The following is a 20,556-nucleotide window of genomic DNA, read 5'->3' on the forward strand; positions in this document are numbered from 1 at the left end:
TAGTTGAGCTCTTGGCGCGAGTAAAGCAAGCGAGTCGCCGACGACGCCAACACATCCTTCGGTCTCCCGGTAGAAGCACGTGTCTCGCGCGAGCGCAGAGGAGAAAAGGCTGCCCCGAGCACGCTTCGCAGAGCACGCAAGAGTTGAATTCAGGGTGGGACACACTGCTCACAGGAAGGTTCCCCTGGAAATACGTCTCGCATCCACGCCCACCGACTATAAACACCGAGGAAGAAGGATCATAGCAGGAGTGCCCCTTCCCATTCCACTGCTCCAGTTTCCACCCCCGCTCCTCACCCCCCCCCCCCCCTTTCCACCAGCCCCTCTGCCGTCCGATCCAAGGAAACGCGGGCTGTGAGTGAGGGGTATTCATTCTATTTTAGCACCCACGTGCTTTATTTTTTCCCCACGACTGCGTTCTTCTTTTTATACACACCCCCTTCCATTTCTTTTTTACTACTTTCCCTCTCTCCCCAACCTCTCTTCCGAGCACACCAACGACAACCGAACCCAATCCTCCCGCTCCATCCTCTGTAAACTGGACCAGAGTCTAGAGCGAGAAAAATCGGAAAGACTTTGGCTCCGCCGCAAGTAGCTTCGGGCCAACCCCACCACGCTAGATCCCCGCCAAGACTCGAGAACATCACCGCCTCACTCGAAACAGTATAGTTCCCTGGTCGGTTGGTGCCGCGTCGAGAGAGAAGAGGCCAGAGAGGATTATTTACGGCTAAGCGGAGAGGAAAGACCAAGGACATCGCGGTGGACGCTTGAAGCAGCGGCAGACGAGTCCGATCTCCGAGGCGAAGTTCCCGTGCGGCCTTTGTACACTGAAAGGTGAGTGTTTCGAGGAGTATCCGTTCTCGTTCGCAGTGGCCATGGTGGCTCCCTCAGATTTCGGATTACGACGGCACGGGCCCACGGAAAGAGTTCAGTGAAACGGAAGGCGTAATACTTTCATCTCTATCCGACGTAGAATACGTCCGCCATTTCGGCGGCGTATGTTGGTGGAAGCCGTGCAAGACGCACATACATTATATACATCCGCCGCGGCTGGAAGTGACGTCACGAGTGACAGACCCACCGACCGTAGTGACCTCGAAGTACGGCTTACAGGAGAAAACACCTGTGGAAAAACTTCGGGGCGATCTGATTGAGGATTACGTGCAAAGATTTATTCCGTGTTTAACTAGGTGCGACCAACACGAGAACTGGGATTTCGATTGTTTCAGGCCGCGTGCCTATCAATTTTCTTCGTTGTGGAGAGAATAAGTGAATATTGTGTAATGAATCTTTGGTATTATCTCAATTGAAGCATTTAAAGTAAATACGGTTACAATTAGAATGAAATGGTGAATATTTGTCATTTCACTCCGAACGAGTATGCATCGCATCATAAGAAATGGAAATTGTCATAAGAAATGGAAAAAACGAAAGTCTTATTTCACTTATCACAATGTTGTTTATCAAACAAAACGCAACGCTGTTGACCAGGAAAGAGAGGAATCAGTACCATAATTCTCCTCACGCCAAGACGCTTAGCACTCATCGCTAAATATAGTAGGTTTATGTACGGCCGTTGCCACACCGCTGCATCCCAACTTCGAGAAATAAGCAGAAGTTATCAGCCGAACAAACTTAAAGTAATTCGAATCCTTAACCAGGATAAATAAAGGCTCAGAGCAATTTGATTGCATAATTTTGATTTTTCTATTTCAACTGGATTCACTGAAATCAGAAAAGGGACAAGGTTTTGAGAATACTTGATTGGCCTTTCCCCTCACACAGTTCATACCAATGAATTATTGAAACAAATAGTTTTATATATTAACCTATTACTCCAGCTTCCAAAATTATTTGGGTACATAAATAGAAAACATTTGACAAGCTCTAACCGCATTTACATGTGGCACATCAAAAGTTTCCATTGGGAATGAGATTTACTTACAACGCAAAGATATTACCGGTTTCCTCAAGTTACCTGGATGCAGCCCTTGCATTGCCATTATGCTCTCAATTTAGCTGACTGCAATTCGAGAAGTACACATTTTCATAGCTCGAGTACTACACAAGAAATTCACAGATTTCAACAATACCGCCAGGGAGAGATGTATTTCACTGTCAATATTATGGGAAATTAATGTATTAGGCTTCGCAGAAAAAAATATAAAAAAACATTACGAACTTGACAGAGTCGAACTCATATATACCTCGTATATCTATAAGGATAGGAAAGGAGAGACAAAGAGTATTAGATATAAAAAATAAAATACGAGGATATGGAAAGAAGGTAGTAGCCGAGAGTCAGGGCAAATTTTACATTCTAGAATACTTTCAGATTGTGTGCCGCACATGATTTTTTTAGTACTTGTAAGATATTTTTGCGTGGGACCCTAGTGGTAGAGGCATTTCGATGAAACTCTCGTTCTAACAGTTCCTCAATTCCTTTCCAAAGATACTAACTTGTGCCCTAATATTTACTACTTTATATAATGCTACAAGCACCGATGGTGGTTATAATTCTTGAAATGGTAAAATATCAAGAAATCGGACTGTGAATCCCGATTGCTAAGAAAAAAATACTAGTGCCACGCACTCATAACAATCGGGCTACATTGTCAAAGCAATACATTCGGGCCGAAATTTTGCTGGGTTTTAAATATTCTATACTCTCATGATGGATTCTCTCGCATACAGCTTGCCTCACCCTACGTTAATGACAGGCTCAGTAAAGATTCCAGAGTAAATTGTACAGTGTGGAGAGTGGTCTTTTCAAATCATTTCAATGCCTTTGTTATTAACTTCAAAGAATCCCTACCAAGTCTGGGGAGCAGGCTTACAGATAAAACTCCCGACGGAAATCGAAGGCATTCACGCAGGCTTTGGAGAATATGCTGATTAAACGAAATGAATACCACGCCACACGAATCCACACCATTGGCTCGTTTCAGAGATAAGTTCCCTTTGAAGATGCCGCCTTCACCACTACTCATCACGAGGGCTGAGCGGAAAAAAAATGACCGCAAGACAGATCATCCGATAGAGAGAAAGACGACATTCAAAAGGAGTCCCTTTGCTAGGATGGCATGTCTGCATCGTAATTAACAACTAATTCTAAAGGAACACTATTGCATCTGGAATTATTGGGCAAAGCATTCTTTTTCACAGTGCAATGTGGCGCTCATTTTTAAGTTTGTCGACAAATTAAACATTGAGCATTGGGTACAGAATGTATTCTAAGGATATGTATTCTCTGTGGACTTGAAATAGAATTCAACTTAAAATGATGCAAATCCAAAATAAAAATATTTTAAAAATCTGTCTCTCAAAAGCGAGCGCATGAGAGGACCTCGAATAATTCAAGGCACTGCGCTGTTCGTGGCACAAACCATTTTGATAGTGGTACACATTTTCAATGAAAATCAGTTATTTTTTTATTCATACGAGTATCATAGAAGTGTATTATATATTTCTGGTTAATCGTAAAAATCATTGGCAGTAATATAAAATAATCAAGCACGCGAACTTGAATAAGTAAGAAAAATTTCACCGATAATAATGACTTTAAGGATGTCTGTTGGTCCGTTTTACGTTAAAACTTGCATTCAATGGTAAAATGACGAATACATCTTTTTTAAAAGTAGTTCTGGGTCAATTATATCAAGATGCGTTTTGGATATTGCTTGATGAAAAATGTTTTTCGGTTTTTTTCACAAACGACTTCCTTTAGTGAGGAATCTCAACTCAAGTCTCGCATCACTGAGGTTCAAGGGGTATTGTTATTGCTTTGATACATTTTCTCAGGTTAAAAGATATGAATTTTTGTGTTGGGATAACAGCAGATGATAGGGTTTTGGCTACCCCACTTGAAGCATTGGATAAAAATTTCCGTGGGGCAGATTTTTTTCCGAGGAATCCCATTCTCTATTTGGGTTTTGCGCGAAGGACACCTTAAGCACACACCCTCATCTGTCCTGAGGGTTATTCAGCAGGTAGTTCCGCGACTGTAGATTCAAAAAAAAGACTCATTTCATGCGTTGTATAAAGTATTTTCCATTTTATTGTATAATTAACGAGGCTTAAAATATAAATTAAAGTACAGAAAATGCGCACAAGTCGATCCTTAAATTTTTATTTTCCCGTTTATTCCAGGGTGCCATTTTCACGTAAATAACATGATTTGACTTCAGTTTCGATATTGATTCGTAAATAACTCATGAAGTAGCCTGGTGGTGAGCGTAGGTTTTCTATAGATATATTCTCAAAATTTATTGAGGATAATGTCAGCAGGGAACAAAATTTTTCGTATGCATAGACAAATATACCCCGAAGAAACAACATTTAAATGCGGATTTTGAAATTAAATTTCCAGGGGAGAAAGAAAATAAAACCTTTATTTTCTGGGCATCAGTCGATGAAGAACAATTAGAAGAAAAATTTGGAATCATCATGACTAAGACAGATGCTTCTTTTCTCGGATCAACCTTCTTGAACCGTGGTCCCCTTTCGTTGAGAGCACGCTAGTGCCGACGCCGGGTTTCTCACCACTCCCCTTTCTCTTTCCCAAATGAATGACGCAAATGACCTCAGTTGTCGCTCACGTCACACCTTTCACTACCAAGGACATAAGGGTTATGTCCGTTAATCCTCAAAATAGACGCAAGGCAAGCACGTCCAAGCACAATGAACGTTCGTCTCCCTTTTGACCCTACGGAACACACTCCTTGTCAGCGAAAATTCCAGGAATGTCTCGGCAGGGAAAAATTGTGGAGGAAGCTGGAAATGCAATGCGTAATATAAAAGGACAGAAAACCACGGGGTTGAAATGACGACGAAAGCGTCTTTCGCGGAGCATTATTTAGTGCAGCAGTCAGCTTACGACTTCCCATGCAGACGAAGAACGCACTTTGCATTACGGAATTCCACAGGGGAGAGAGAAGACCAGATGGCTGGCGAAGGGAAAAGGCTGCACAGCGGACGATACAGTCCAGTAAAATTAGAGCACCCAATGATGCATTCTCACCTAAATCAACGGGCATTGGTACCAAGAGATGATCTGGCGCCTCGTTCACAGCATTTTGACCAGGCGTATCTACGAATTAAGAACTCAAAATCACGTCTGTGCAACTTTAATGGCCATAGGTAGACTTAATTTTAATTTACTGAGAGAAACCTGAATTTCAACAGAAATTGTCCGTGGTTAGGAAGTTAGTTTTGTTTTTGGAGAGACCCATAAATACCCTGATTCAAATTCTTCCTAGAAAGTCGTTTAAAAATCGACTTCACAATTGATACATAGATTGCTCAACGTTTGCAGGAATATGTCATTATTGGGTCAAGTTCAGATTACGTCAAGTTACGCAAAGTTGCTATGAAAAGGGGTCTGGCTAACAGATGCTTGTCCCTTCACTCAAAATAAGATTTAGCTTACAGTATCGATAGTAAAAAAAGTATCCCGTTATTCTAGAGTTAAAGCAAGGCTAAAATTATTTCCCAGACATTTTTTAAGAGAAGTAAAGATGAAACAACGAGTGAAAACAACAAAAATGGAAGGGAAGTAACCAGAAAATGAATCATTATAGAGATAGAGATTAGGGGAAATAAAATAATTTTCACGCCTCTTATTTTAACTGTTAGGCAAACTTACGTCAAGAAGAGGAGAAGTCAGTCAACCAAACTATAGTACTGCCAGGGAGTTAAATAATTTGGCCGTTATAAAAACCGCTAATTGGTAAAGACCATAGATACCTCTTGGATAAAGTGGGTTGAGGTTACAAAAAAATATGGCGGTTTTTGTTTACATCAGGTGGTCGGGGCGATATCGAAAATTTTTCATCGTTTAATTGAGTATGCGAGATTGGTCAATATTTTCGTAATACATGCATAATTTGCAAAGGAAATCAACCTCAAGTACTTTAGCTGCCTTTAAATGACTGCTTTCAGACAAACATAAATTACGAATGACATCTTCTGCAGACACCGGCCTTTGGAAAGAGATTTCAATTCGCTTTTATGATAACTGAACGTAACTTTTCGATTTATCTAATCTTTCTGCTCTGTTACCAATATTCATATTCCTAGGTTCAATGGTTTTTGTTAACATACAAATTTAAATGTACAAGACCCATACTTTTTAGGATTACACAGCGTCATTGTGCAACCAGAGCGACAAAGCATATGGAATGTAGTAGAAAAAACGGAACTAGTGCTTCGTAGAGACAATTTAAGCTGAAAAAGAACATGATCTTCGAGGCTATTTGAAGTCTTTATCGTCTAGAAAATTTCTGTGAATTATTAACCCTAAGCATATGCTATTTTATTAAGAATGAGTAACAATAACTTCTACTCTAGGAAATAACCATTGGTCAGAATCCATAAGTTTCAACAGTAACGTAAGCCTCAGATGATTGCCATTATTTGAAGATGATAACAGCATACTTTACGTACGAACATAATGAATTTTAAATTGCTGTGTTAAAATGTGCATAATTAATTGTGTTGGTTATCATTTAGTTTGCAGTTATATTTTGTCCCTTGAGAATATCAGGGCCGGCTGTTCGGGGCCGCATATTACAAAACTTGAGCTTAATTGACGATGGCAATCAATATTATCCAATAAATTATATACAAAAAATTATAACTGTACAAATACTTCTGCATAAATTCGGCGAAACCATGTCTGAAGACAATTTTAGCTTTCCTGCACTGGTGACGATGACAAAGCAGAACGATAAAACCAGGTGGTAGTTTTCTTTGAGAAATACCTCTCGAGATGTACTCTATTTCACTCATAAATAATTATTAGTGTTGAATTCAGAGAAATTATTAGGTAAAAAAGTTTCAAGCATATTTTACTCGTGAGTGAATACAAACATCCCCATGAAATTCGTCCATAATCGTGTATCGTACGTCATTTGCTTTCAATGCGATACAGAGACGAATTCTGTTTTGGATACACAGCTGCACCTAAATACAATAAAACGTGCTATTTCTTATTTTGAACTGAGAGAAACTACCTGAGCCATTTCATTCTAGAGGTCATGGTGAGTCTAGAAAAATTCGTAGCAGACAAAATATTTGACCCATGAATGCCACCGCATAAGCTAGGATTTAGATTCTCAGAAAATCATCCATCGCTTCACTATTTCAGCACAATATTAAATAAACTACACTGGTATTGGCTGAGAATTAATTTCGCCATAAAATATTATGAAAAACTTGGCCCCAATGCCAATTTACATAAAAATATTGGAAGTCATGCTGGAAATCATCATGTACTGTTGCCCCTCAAAGTCGGTATAACATCACTAGCTTTTGCATTGACCGTTTCACCTTATGCGGATGAAAAATAAACTGCTATATAAGGGGAAATGAAACATCCGGGAGGTAAACTTGGTATTGTAGAGGACAGAAAGCACACAAGAACATAAGAGGTTGATTTATTCTCCCAAACCAAATTGGGAACGGAATGGCCAAGTATTAGTGTATTATTACGCATAACAAACGACAAGAGAAAGCTAACACGTCCCTCCAAAATGGGATAATATTAGGTCTGGGAACATAACCTTCCCTGAAGCGTGGGCGTTAAAGGATTGGGACGGACATTTCTCTTCCGCTTCCAAATGCTTTATTTTTTTTAACATCGGGGCAGACCTCAGGCAAATGAAATTGTGTTCGCCTCACCATTCATAGAGCGAAATGAAGTAACACATCCGGCCAGTCTAGAGTCTTCGAAGAAAAGTACAGCCAAGAAAATTATTCGAACGCCGCGTCATGATTGTTACGACGAACTCTTCCGCCGCCCAGCCCACCTAAATAGTTTGTTTCCGATCGAAAAAACGTTTCCCACGCCGCGGCAATCGTGAGGGATGATGTAAGCGTCAAGTTGAAGGGGGCGTGGGCAGCGATTGCACCCATCACATCGCAGAGACAGGCGGTGACCTCAAAAATCCTTCGACGTGAGCATAGGCATGGTAGCGCCACCCAGGTGGCCGTAAACAGTCGAAAACGGGAAAGAAACAATGGGAATTGGGCAGGGACACACACTCTCACTTTAAAACAAAAAATAGAAAAGTAAAATCTTAACCTAAAACTATACTTATCATTAAAACCTTGGATTCCAATAAGACTAAGCCAGATTCAGACGACAACACGGAGAATTATGGTCAGAAGTTATGCATGTGTCATCCCTTACCAAATAATATCTTCATCCTTTAAATACAAATAATAAAAAAACAAAATTCGGAGACTAAAGACATCAATTTGGAAACCTTAAAAATAAACATAAATTTCTGAAAAAGAGAACCGCGAGCATTAAGTGCCTGCTCCTTCAAGATTAAATAGTGGCCATTAACCCAATGACAATATAAGACATCTTCACCATTTCTCTTCCTTTCAAATGAAAATTTCAATTGTTTTAACAATTAATTCACGTGTGGCCAAATGAAATGTACCTTACGTCCATCACTGATCGTGTACTGCTTCCGGCTGCATCCTCACACATAAAAGGTGTTCTCAGTCGTCAACTATCACTTAGTTCCAGAGTCCCAGCAAATCTAGTAAAATTAAAAAGCATCATTAACATTCGAAGCATTTATGGCAGAAACCATTGGGAGCTCACTGTAACAGTCTCGTTTTCCGACGTATGAAAAAAATAAAGCCACACTTGAAGTTATGAAACAAGTATTTCTCCACAGCTAACATGAGAAACGAGTCACCGTTCGATTGATTGTTTTTTCACTGCCGCTGGTTACCGCTTCACACTTCATTTACGGAATGGCATGGCGACCGTGACTATGCGGTGCGGTGAAGAAAGGGGAAGTAGCAGAAGGCATGTCCATCCACGGAGAGCTCCCACTCCTTAAGGGCGAGAGTAATCAATGACCTCTTATCTGCAGGATGAGAAAGATGGCATAGAGGACCATGTGTGGCTGGAGGGCGTGGCTCTCTAAACCTCCCTCCCATTCCCCTCGTACGCCACTCATGTCCCTCCTCATTTTCCCCGTTCTCTCAAACGAAACTACGCCTTCGGAATAAACGCATAGCTTAAGAGAGGGGAAACATGAACAAAGGCAACTTAAAGACATAATCGAATGAATGGGCACAATGCCACCGGTATAAATCAATTACAATGTTCTACAGTTGAAAAGCACAACGATATTTATATAATCTGTCGGGATTGGGTTGATGCGGTGGCTAGTGTGTTGGCTTCCCACCCCGTAAACTCGGGTTCACATCCCGGCAGTGGTACAGAATTTTCATAGACTGCCAGATCCCTGCTTGAATGGTGTGTGGAGGACATATGAAGCGCAACACTTCGTCCGTCGGATGGCATGTTGAGCCGTGGTCCCCTAGGTGCATTTCGTTAAGAGCAGGCTAATGGCGACGCTGGGTTCTCACCACTCTTCCTTGCATACCCTTACCTTATGAAGCAAATGACCTCATCTGTCGGTCGCCTCCTCAAAATACCACACCATTTATTCTGCTTTTGCTCATACACCGTGCCAAAAATAATTTAAATCCCTTATGGGTACACTAAAAATTAGACGAAAATGAACAACACGAGTTACTTGAACAAATGCTATTCTAAATCATTCTGAGAAAATAAATTATAAAATCCATCAAGCCATTTTTATTTCTCATTAGGGACTCACTGGATAGCCTGAAAAGCGTGATTTCAAATTTCGGACCAGACGGAAAAGGATATTTACACAACAATAATTCAACACCCGTTATAAATGAACCAAAAAAAACTAAAGAGTTGAGAAAGAAAAATAACACCTTTCAATAAACTCCTTGAAAGGATAGTCTCATTAATTCAGAATCCGTTAAGTACAAACAAAATAAAATTATCTTCACCGCCTTATATAAAATGTGTCATTCCAAAGAAAAATTATTGTCAACACGGATATTACGGGATATTCCAACGTGAACTTCATGATCTGGAAGCTTTTCTCAAGTTCTCCGCGAAATTTTATTGGAGAAGTCACGTTTGTTGCCTGGGTAGGAGCCTTTAAATTCTCCACGCGCCTTATAACGCGGTGTGATGGCGACGGGGAGGGGGGAGAGATGACGGACGACAGCGAACTCTAGCGGAAACGGGATTGAAGGAATGACTTAGGAGGCGTGGGAGTACCCCTTACGTGATCTCGCATCCACCCACGACCTAAACGATGAAGGGATTCGGAGAATAGTTCTCAGGTGGCCACGCGGACTCAACCTGTAAATGAATTTGGATAAGACGAATTCTAATACTATACTGCATCTGAAACGCAATTTTACTCGCAAAAATGACCGAGTCAATAGTAAATGTTAACCAATTGGCTTTCACATCGCGTTCATGTTTCACTATAGTTTCCTGATTTCCGAGGTGCAGCTATCTTATCATTTATGTGGCTCAGCATTAACTACATTACTTCTTGGATTGTTGATATTCTTGACGGGATTATGCACGTCAAAACACAGAAAATGGTAGACGAACTACTCAAATTTGAAATATTATAGCTGTTAATTAACGTAATTTTCTAATAAATATTGAAGTCACACAAATCTGAAATCGACGAAGTACAACGGTAGTCAATGTATACATCCACAAAGCCACCTCTTCGCAATTTACCAAAAAAAAAAGAACACTTGAGAGTGGAAAAATATCCGAAAACCAATAACAGCAGTAAACACGCTGAATGAAACCGCATAACTTCAACACAAACACGACTTTGACATATGATAAATTAAATTGCTTCAACTTCGAATTTTCCAATTTTTTCACTCTAGTTCAACCCAAGGTTTTATTTGGATGTGCGCAGATAAAACTAACCATAGACTAAGGTACAGATGTGTGAAATTCACTTAACAAGGAAGAGGGACAGGCTCTTTTTCTTGGGCTACTACTCGCCGCGAGGATTTTCCTTGGGGTTGTCCAAAGGATTTATCCACGACCCTTCGGTTAGTAACCACTCCCTACCCACTAGATCACACATCATCACAGAGGCGACTACTTCGATATTCAAAGGAAGGGTGAAAAGTTAAATAACCTTTAATAGTTAAATACCTTTTAACTACTTGGAGTACAAGCGGAACTAAACTCAGCTGAGCTCAGCGAGTTCATTCTGGTTTGGTGAGGGAATCATTTTGAATTCCACAAACGGTACATGGCAAATGGCATGCACAAAGGTGGAGAGTTGATGGAAGCGTGGGCGGATTGGATGAACGGCGAGGTGTGAAGTCATCAAGTGCAAATTAGGCGAGCAAAAGCCACCACTCGAGCATTGCTGCTCCGAAATGAAGGAATACGATGCCATCTAGATACGTAGGGGCACTAACAGGAAACACATATCCATCACAGCAAAATCTGGCCACAAATTCTTTCCATGGATCTTCAAACTTTTAAAAATTAACATTCTCTGGCGTAATTTTGTGTAATTTAATCTTCACAACAGCATGAAAATAAGCTTTAACCTTTTATTAATCTACAGACAATTCTTTATTAGCTCATATGTACACGAAGGTCAAAATAAGAGTTGGTAACCATGGAATTTATCAAATGAGGAGCAACTTGTTATACTCCTCGTATGAACTTTTGCATGAATGAACACTTATTCTGTTGCTAATGACCTGTATTCAGCGTATTCCTCTATTTTTTATACTACCATGCACCTACAACCTTCACCTCCCTCTCCTGTTCCACTGCCACCACCAGGCCTTAAGCAACTCCAATTGTGACAACCATGTATGTATATAAGAGATGTTGGAAGTTCGAACACCCTGTACTGGAAGATTCCCCAGGACCCGGTCGCACCATAAAAATTGTTGTGTGGATTGTAAAAAGTTTGTAGCTAGTTTTATTTCGCAAACATTAATTAGGTGCACGGCTGCAGATGAATCAAAATTTCAACGACTTATTTTTTATTCTGTGAGGAATTAGGAAAACATCATAGCACTTATTGGATTGCCTAAATACTTCGAATATCAACCGATTTTCATTTCATTCCTCGTTTTATTTGCAAAATATTCCATACCAATAAATTATCTTCACTAATATTAACAAAATGGAATATTTGGTCCGCGTATTTCCAGTTCTTAAGACGTAGATTTGTACTAAATAGCACAGAGCACCTTCCAAATATTCAGCCGAAGCACAGTGATTTTCAACCCAAAGCTTCGCTGGATTTCAATAAGCAGACGTTGATTGCCTACACTAAGGTCTGTGGATGTCTTCGTCTCCAGTCTAAAAAATATTAGGAGTTAAACTGACTTTCATGAACAGAAATCACTATGCTATTTAAGAGCTAGTAGGGTTTTAAAAATGCTCAATGAATTTAAAATGACCGTATCAAGGTTAAAATGCTGATCAAATTATGACAACACTTTCTCACCATGAAACAGCACGTTCTTTAATCCCTCATACATTACCTAAGTTTCCTACCCAGTTGTAGAAAATTTTACATTATTTTAATCATATTTTTATAGCCATACTACATTCCAGAAAAATTTAAGGCTAAATAATGCATGAGTATCCACACACAAAGAAATTCGAGGCTTGATGACGTTGGTGAACCTATTTATCCACAAGGGATGAACTTCGTACAGGATAACTCCTATCCTCTAAGCAGACAGTTTTGGAGCCTGACTCACCAGACAGTTTCGTAAACTTTGTTTACGTGAACACGAGCGGGTGCGAGGGAAAATAGTTTGTTATAACCTCTCCAGATTGATCCAATTGGCACGCTTCCAATTTCCTTCGGATGAATCGAAATATTTCATAACTCAGCACTGTCGCTCTCTAATAAGAGTACGATGTCGTATTTAATACCATATATCCATAGTATTTAGTGTAAATAAGTTTGCGATTCGATGGAAGTAGCAGTTATACAATTTCTCATAACCACTTGATAATTCACTTCATGAACATATAAAATCACGAAACGAAGGAGCCTTCTAAGAGCACGAAGCTAATACATTAAGTGATCTTACTAGACCAGACTTTCCTGAACATTTCAGAATCACATTTCTTCACAAGGACATCTGCTTTAAATCCTCCGCTGGCTAGTCGTCATATTACCCGCGTAAAACAATACTGTGGCCAAATTCAAGATTCTGGGCCTATCGTCATTTCTAAATCCACCGAGATGACGAAACCGCTAGGCCGCTGAAAACGAGAGTCCACCCGAATCTATTTTGGAAACTGCACCCTTAGAATTTTCCAAAGGCACAATCTCTCCAAGAGATTCAGGTCAGGACGGTTGCGATTCACACTTTTCCCTTTCCGTCGAACTGGGTTCGGAATCCCAAAAGGGTAAGAGGTTTCTAAGCTGGAATCCCCCTCCATACAACATTCCTGTATCCTGTACTGATAACAGTAATCATGAAAACGACTAATTGTCTCTCTAAATGATCGTAAAAATTTGCTCCCTCAGTCGTCACCCGTTGAAAATCGGTGACTTCTAATTTTTCTTCATTAAACATATCAACCATTATTTAAAACAAAAATTGTCAAGGAATAACTTCAATGAAGATATTATGTATTGCCCCGTAAAGTTGGAATACTTCTATTAATTTCTTCTTATTTTTTATTATAAATAATTTTACTCTGATTACAATTAAAAGTAGTTTCAATCAAATTTTAATATGTTGGATCCAAGTTCCTCTTCAATTAACGAAAAGAAAACTAGAAAGTAGCATGAGGAACTAGGCTATGGAATTAGGCAAGAAAAGGAACACCGCAAGATGAGATAGAAAAACGAGCAAGAAAAAAGAATAACACAGAATTTTCAAGCGAAACTGGTGCTTACATCACTCAAAATATCCACTCATAGGTTTTCCCAATATGACATCAACAACATTTTTTGTGCTAGGCTTTATGTAAAATCTTTATACCCTGAGTATTTTCTTTTCCCATACTAAGATATCCTAATAATATTTCTTCCAAATATCCTCAACGCTGTGTCAGTTTTACTTCAATTAACTGTCCAAATAGTAACTGATTCAACCACTCAAGTTTGTGCTCACCTACTTATATGTTAGCCCTCACATTCTTGCTCGCGATGCTTTACAAAACCGCATACATTTGTTATTCTCTTGATTAATTCTCATCCCATATTCCTCGCACCTTCTTTTAACGCATCAACCACTGCCCTTTCCGTTTGAGAAAGAAAACAAAACATCCAGACAAACAAGTCGAACTAGGAACTAGTGATGTGCCTGAGACTAAAAAAAAGCGAGAGAAAACACGATGATGTATTTTTTATTCATACAACAAGCGTCATGATTGTCATGAAGAGGAAGAAAAGTGAAAACACTCGACAAACGGAGTGACGGCTATGTTGCCAAATGGTCGCTCTCGCGTTGGTGAGTTCTTCGAAATGTTTCTGAGACGCCCACGGCGAATGAGATGGGGCGAGTCATTTATGAGGATAGCCGAGATGCACTCACGGGTCCCGACAGTGTGGGATGGAATGTGGGCGAGGGCGGTGCAGACAGGACTATACCCCCCTCCGCGCCCCAATCTTACGAGGGTTTTAACAGCAGAGTCCTCCACCGCAATAATGAAATAAAACTAAAGAATATTCTGGAAATACCATCAATCACCTTCAGTAATTAATCTAGTCGCAAGTTTTACTAAGGGCATTAGTTTGTTGACAAACTTTACCGCTCACATATGTTTCAATGCGAGTTTATCACACAATTCACCTTATTAAGTCCATTATTTAATTTCCTTCGCGAATCGATGTGCACCGAATTTCCACGACAAATCCAAAACTCGAACAATTAACTACAATTTCATCACAAAAAATATTTAAATAATCATGGTCTCCTTTTACAACGATCCCGTCTGTCACCCTACGACACGAATATACATTAGTACTGTAGCTGTTTCTCCTCGCAACGAATGAGATAAGACGTTTAGCTCAACGCAAGAGACGTGAAGAATGTAAATGCGAGAATATAAAACGAAAATAGTAATGCATTTCTAGGGTTTGGAGGGCAAACTTCTAACTAATCTAACTTCCACCAATTGAAGCCTGAATTTGTTGAAATTATTGGGAGGGCAAGTTTTCGCAATGGGAACAAGGGCTGATTTATAACCATCTAATCACGTTTGCCACACGGCGGGACAGTTGAAACGATGGATTTTCGAACGTGATTTTGCCCATGCATCACCTACGCGGCTGCATGTAAAGATGACCACAGATCCGAAAACTCAGTCTACGTGTATCGTGCTCCCATCATCTCATCGTATTTTATACTCAAAATAAAAACGAATAATACATGTGACGCAGTAGTATCTACAGGAAAAAAAACTCAAGGGGGGCGCAAAAGATATTTCGAATTGCCTTTACTTTTATCATAATAAAAAATGATCAAGTCACATACAAAGTTTAAGAAATTTTTACTTCAAGTGATTTTACACATGCACAAGACACTGCCATTTGATTATGTAAAAAAGTTACGATTGTGGTTCAGCAATGTTCGACAATACGGGTGGCCCCGCAAGGGGGAGGGGCATGTGTATCCCCCACTGATGTGAAGGAGTGCTGCGGCATGCCTCGGCAACTTCCTCGCGCATGAATCCTTTCACTAATTCAGATTACGGTACTTAATTATTTTCCTCATTTTTGGCGGAGGGGGCTAGTCTCCGTGATCTCCCTCCCCTCATAGATCCTAATGCTCCCCCAACCCAGGTGTGAGATAAGAAGTTAAGCCCTAGGTAAGGGACGTGATGAATGTAAATGCGATAACACAAAATTAAAATAGTAAATCACGTCTAGGAATGCCTGAGGTGCTTCATCTTCGCACGTATCTTCAATTCTAGACCTGGTCACTAGGGGAGTAAGCACTGCCTATTATATCGGCCAATATCCTCTCTCCTGGAATGTCTCGTTCCCTCCTGCAGGTCGCCCTTACTCCCGATCAGGCAAAAAGAGCACCCGATCTCCGAAAGCCGGTTGTCCTTCACTCGATCTCCACCTCAAAGGGATTGGTTGGCGAGTCTCCAACGGGAAATAAGAAGTGGCTCGCTAAATTTGGTCAGCGGCGGAGGCGGGGTGGTTTCCCGCGAGGCAGCGGACAACAGAAGCGAAGCCAGTTTCTGAGCTCACCTCCCACACGTACACACCACACACGATCATCTGAATGGCAACTTGGAGCTGCACTGCCCTCCGACAAGAATAACCTTGAACCGATTCCATCATTTCCACGATTTTCTCTCATGAAGATTTTTCATTTTCAACCATCAGCCGCACATGTTCTATGGAGTAATTGGTTCAAATATTCAATGTCTCCACCCGGTTGGCAGGGATAATCCTTAGCAGATCCAGAGAGAGGATAGGGGGGCTATAATATCCAGTTTACACAAGATAAGATTGTAACTTTGTTCGGACCACCACTAACGCTCGGAGGTTAGCCCCCAGGCCCTCTCGCCATGCTCCCTCTAGTCTTATCCTGGATCCGGCGCTGGGAATAAGTGAGGGTAGAGGTCGCCCTTTAACCCTTTCTGACCCAGACCTGTTTCTGGGAGAAATAAAATTTCAATATTTTTCATTTTGAACACTTGAAAAAGTTTACACTCAATGATAACTATTCTGGCAGCTAAATATTTCGTCATTAAAGTTTACACTACAAAATAATATTTAGTTTAGATATATCCTATATAGAGGTGAAAGTTTAAACAGTTTTGATGTTGCTTAGAAGCAACATTGGGTCATAAAGTGTTAATAAGCCACAGGCGTATGATTTTTTTATTGATTCGGGGTAGGGGGCCTAGGACCACCTCACACAATGGAAATTTTTGTTTAGGAAGGTCCGAAGGCTCGACCGAGGATTCGAATCCGGGGCCTCACGGTCAGAATCCAAGCGCTCTTCATACTAGGCTACCACCCACCCCGGAATAATGGACAGGTATCCTTCTTTCGATTGGATATCATATTCTTCAGGCGATTTTCCCGAAGAGGGAAAATCACCTCCGGCGGATCTGCCATAGTCTTTTTTTTCCTGATCCTATTACTTGTTTAAAACTTTGAGACAAAACCGAGGTGAAAATTTTCATGTTTGTGATAAACGGAAATATTTGCATTTATTTACACATTATCAACACACCAAGAAGATTTAAAGATAGCTTAATTTTTAAATAAGTGTCACGTCAAGATATCAGACAGGTCGAGCGATAGTGACGTGTCCTTTCTAGGAGTCTTTATCAAGTAAGGAAGTAAACGTCATGTTCTCGGAGAAGAGTTTTGCATTCTACTGCGGCATCATATACTGCATTAATGGAAACTATCTTTTAGCTACCTTATTTCTTAATATTGATAAGCCATACTTTTATCTGCTATTTCTCAGTACACTGTATTTTATGAAGTAAAATGAGTCCAAAAATTAATATTTTAAATTTTTTTATCGATATTATATCTATTTTTATCAAAATTAGCATAAAACGTGGTAATCACTCTTTATCGCCAGCATTTCTCTTTCCTTTCAGATACCAAAAGAAACCAAAATGGCTGTCCTAGATTCCTGCTGCAAGTGCATCAGCCTGAGAACGGGCACCCTCATTGCCGGAGTTCTCGGAATAGTAAGACAAGTTTATATTTCACGCCAAAGAAATGCTATTCAATTCTACTATTGATCCCTTAATTTATTGTAACGCCATGCAATACCGCGAGAACACAGTAAAATAGTATAATGCGTTTTCTTAAAAGTAGGAGCCAACCTCCCACGCATTGCATTCATCATCGTGTACCAGACATGGCTATTTTATTAAAATAAATGATTAATAGTACAACAAAATGATGATAAAAATTGAAATCGGTATGACTAATGAGATGTGGGAACTTATCTTTTTCATTATTAAAATTAAAAGTAAGAACTTTGTGCTTTCATATTAATATTTATTCACAAATTTACGACCATGGTTTCAACGTTAGACGTCATCATCAGGTGAACTCTACAGAGGTTCATCACATCCTTTTATATCCTAGCCTGGTATAGAAGGATGTGATGGACCTCTGTAGAGTTCACCTGATGATGACGTCTAACGCTGAAACCATGGTCGTAAATTTGTGAATAAATATCAATGTGAAGCCACAAAGTTCTTCTTTTTAATTTTAATAATGAATCGCTTTCACCAAGTTACGCCTCAAACAATCAATTTAATCTTTTTCATTCATACCCAGAGCACAAAAAATCTTAAATCTCAATTTTCATAAAACCTGCATCAATAATGCTATCACTAACAGCTATTCCATTATTTCGATGATTTACACCCTGATTTTTTCGTACCTCCAGGTCATCAGTATTATCACATTGATCGTTGTCCTGGTGACAGAGGTTAATCTGAAAACTATAGTCATGGACTCGTTACCTCCAACAGTGGGTAAGTATCATACGTAATACCTAGTGCCTTAGTATGATTTGACGAATAAGAATACAAAATCATATATTGACACGGTGGATAAAATTATATTGGCTAAATTGCGAATTCTAGCTAAGGGTCACTGAGCCCGATCTGGGCCTTAGAGCAAAGGACTTGTTCGAAAACTACGAAAACGCTCCCAGGAAATCCATGGGTCCCATATCCCAGGGAGTTTGCCCCTCCCCTCAGAATATTTTCCTCTCAGCGAGCCTAGATCCATCGTAAGATAATTCATAGCCTTACTTTCAATTTCAATTATTTATTCCTGGAGTTAGCCGACATTTAAATATTCTAAAATTACCGTCTCAACGGAACAATTTCATAAAATATTTCGTGAATAATTATAATTTTTTAACCTAAGAAAAGCTTTCGGGCACAATAACTTATTTTCTCGGACATACCAAATCAAGGTTTCACCTCTTCTATGCTTCAGTAAGAGCTTCATTTATGATATGACCAGGGTAAAAAGTAAGACTTGCGATTAAAAGGCTTTGCTTCCAGATTTCAACCGGTAAGCAGAGAGCAAACTTTCTTTTGTTCCGCGTGTTTCGCGAAATTTCTCTCACTTAAATTATTTTTCTCCAATCACCGCTTTCCGCGGTGGGCTTGGAATGTGGGCTTCCACGCCCTGAAAGACGCCTCTCATTGACTATATTTATTCTGGGTCAAATCCGTAGGTTAGGATTTATAGAATGCCTCCCATCCCCTAAAACAGAGACTCCCACTCAAAATTGATTTTTCAATGTCATTTCCCTTATATGTAGTAGGCATTATTGATAAGTACAAATAATATGTGATTGATATATCTTATGAGACCTACCGTTTCTATCTTTCAGTTAAAATTATCTTGGCAATCAACTTGGCAATGACTGTATTAATTTCCATTCTACTCATCCTGGGTGTTATTAAGGTACGTATTATCCAAACGAGTGAGTTTTTACAACCTTTGCACGACAATAGAGAATTCAGTTCATCCAATAATTACATAAATTATTGGCAAGTAGGCTTTCAACTACTTATAACTAAATTTTGATTCAAATAATCTTATTTCAATGACACATTTACTTTAATCAATTCTAAATACGGCAACTTATGCTCAGAAACCGAAGTAATAGGGATTAATACCAAATAATTTTTAAAAATAATTAAGTATCCCATTCAATACCGGCAGCTCTTTCACGAATGAACCCTGAAAATACTGGAACGTCTTCGCACCTGTACTTCAAATTGGTTCAAAAATCAGACATGAAACCAGGAAGTAGGTGTCAGGGACTATAATCTCTTACAAATGGTGTTCGTTTCAATATAAATATAATAAAAATGGAAACAAAACATTTTTTCATGCTTTTTGGTTAATAAATCGTCATTTAAGGTACAAATTGTTTGACTGGCTACTCTTCTACACATTTTTCGACGCTGAGGATTCATTTTTCTATGCGACAGTTTCACTTGTCACGACTAACTCTATGCTTGGTCCTGCCTCTCTTCCGTTGAAAAACATTGTGTACAGTAAAAATACATAGATAGAACAAAATTATATGCAAGTATAAATGCTAACAACATATTACCTTGCCCCCAATTCCAAAAAAATATTACTGACACGGAATAGATAAAAAACTCTTCGCAAATGTCTTGTCTAACTGATCAATTTAACATTGTTACTTTTGTTCAAAACTCTCTCTTCTTCATTACTACGCAATCACCAAATGTATAAATACTGATAGCAGTAGTCATTTTACTGTTGAAGTGAATCCCACGTCGAAATGAAAGTAAAATAGATGGTTGTGAATTACTAACATTCGTCTCAGTTTGATTTCAACCTTGGCTCAAAAATAACATTTTCCAAAACAAATGGATATACATATTCATTATGCAACAGTGATGTTAAGTATTGAACAAATCATATATCAATTTTTTCTTTCATTATACAGAGAAATTCATTCATGATGCTTCCATGGGTGGCCCTGGCCATCCTGCTTGCCATCGGTTTGGCTGTGTCTGTCATTTACACCGCCGTCAACTTCTACATCCACGAAGACGCCTTCAACGGAACATTATGGCTCGTATGTGGACTAATAACAGTCGGTAAGATAACATTTGAGAGGTTGCCAATATACATAGCATGCAATGACTTATTACTCAATTTTTCAATT

The 20,556-nt window shown here is 39.5% G+C and overlaps 2 protein-coding genes across 2 annotated transcripts in view; one reads left to right on the forward strand and one right to left on the reverse strand.

Moving 5' to 3' along the window:
• LOC124158386 overlaps positions 1-20,556 on the forward strand; it is a 22,015-nt gene continuing 1,459 nt past the window's right edge. Inside the window, exons 1-5 of the mRNA XM_046533483.1 lie at positions 1-834; positions 17,471-17,563; positions 18,277-18,364; positions 19,240-19,313; positions 20,335-20,488. Of these exons, the coding sequence (XP_046389439.1) occupies positions 17,489-17,563; positions 18,277-18,364; positions 19,240-19,313; positions 20,335-20,488 (391 nt within the window). The 5' untranslated portion in view covers positions 1-834; positions 17,471-17,488. The remainder of the gene's footprint in view (positions 835-17,470; positions 17,564-18,276; positions 18,365-19,239; positions 19,314-20,334; positions 20,489-20,556) is intronic.
• LOC124158360 (UPF0764 protein C16orf89 homolog) overlaps positions 14,241-20,556 on the reverse strand; it is an 18,903-nt gene continuing 12,587 nt past the window's right edge. The window contains exon 6 of the mRNA XM_046533480.1: positions 14,241-16,506. Within this exon, the coding sequence (XP_046389436.1) occupies positions 16,344-16,506 (163 nt within the window). The 3' untranslated portion in view covers positions 14,241-16,343. The remainder of the gene's footprint in view (positions 16,507-20,556) is intronic.

Source organism: Ischnura elegans, chromosome 1 (genome assembly GCF_921293095.1).
Source record: "Ischnura elegans chromosome 1, ioIscEleg1.1, whole genome shotgun sequence".
Taxonomy (NCBI): domain Eukaryota; kingdom Metazoa; phylum Arthropoda; class Insecta; order Odonata; family Coenagrionidae; genus Ischnura; species Ischnura elegans.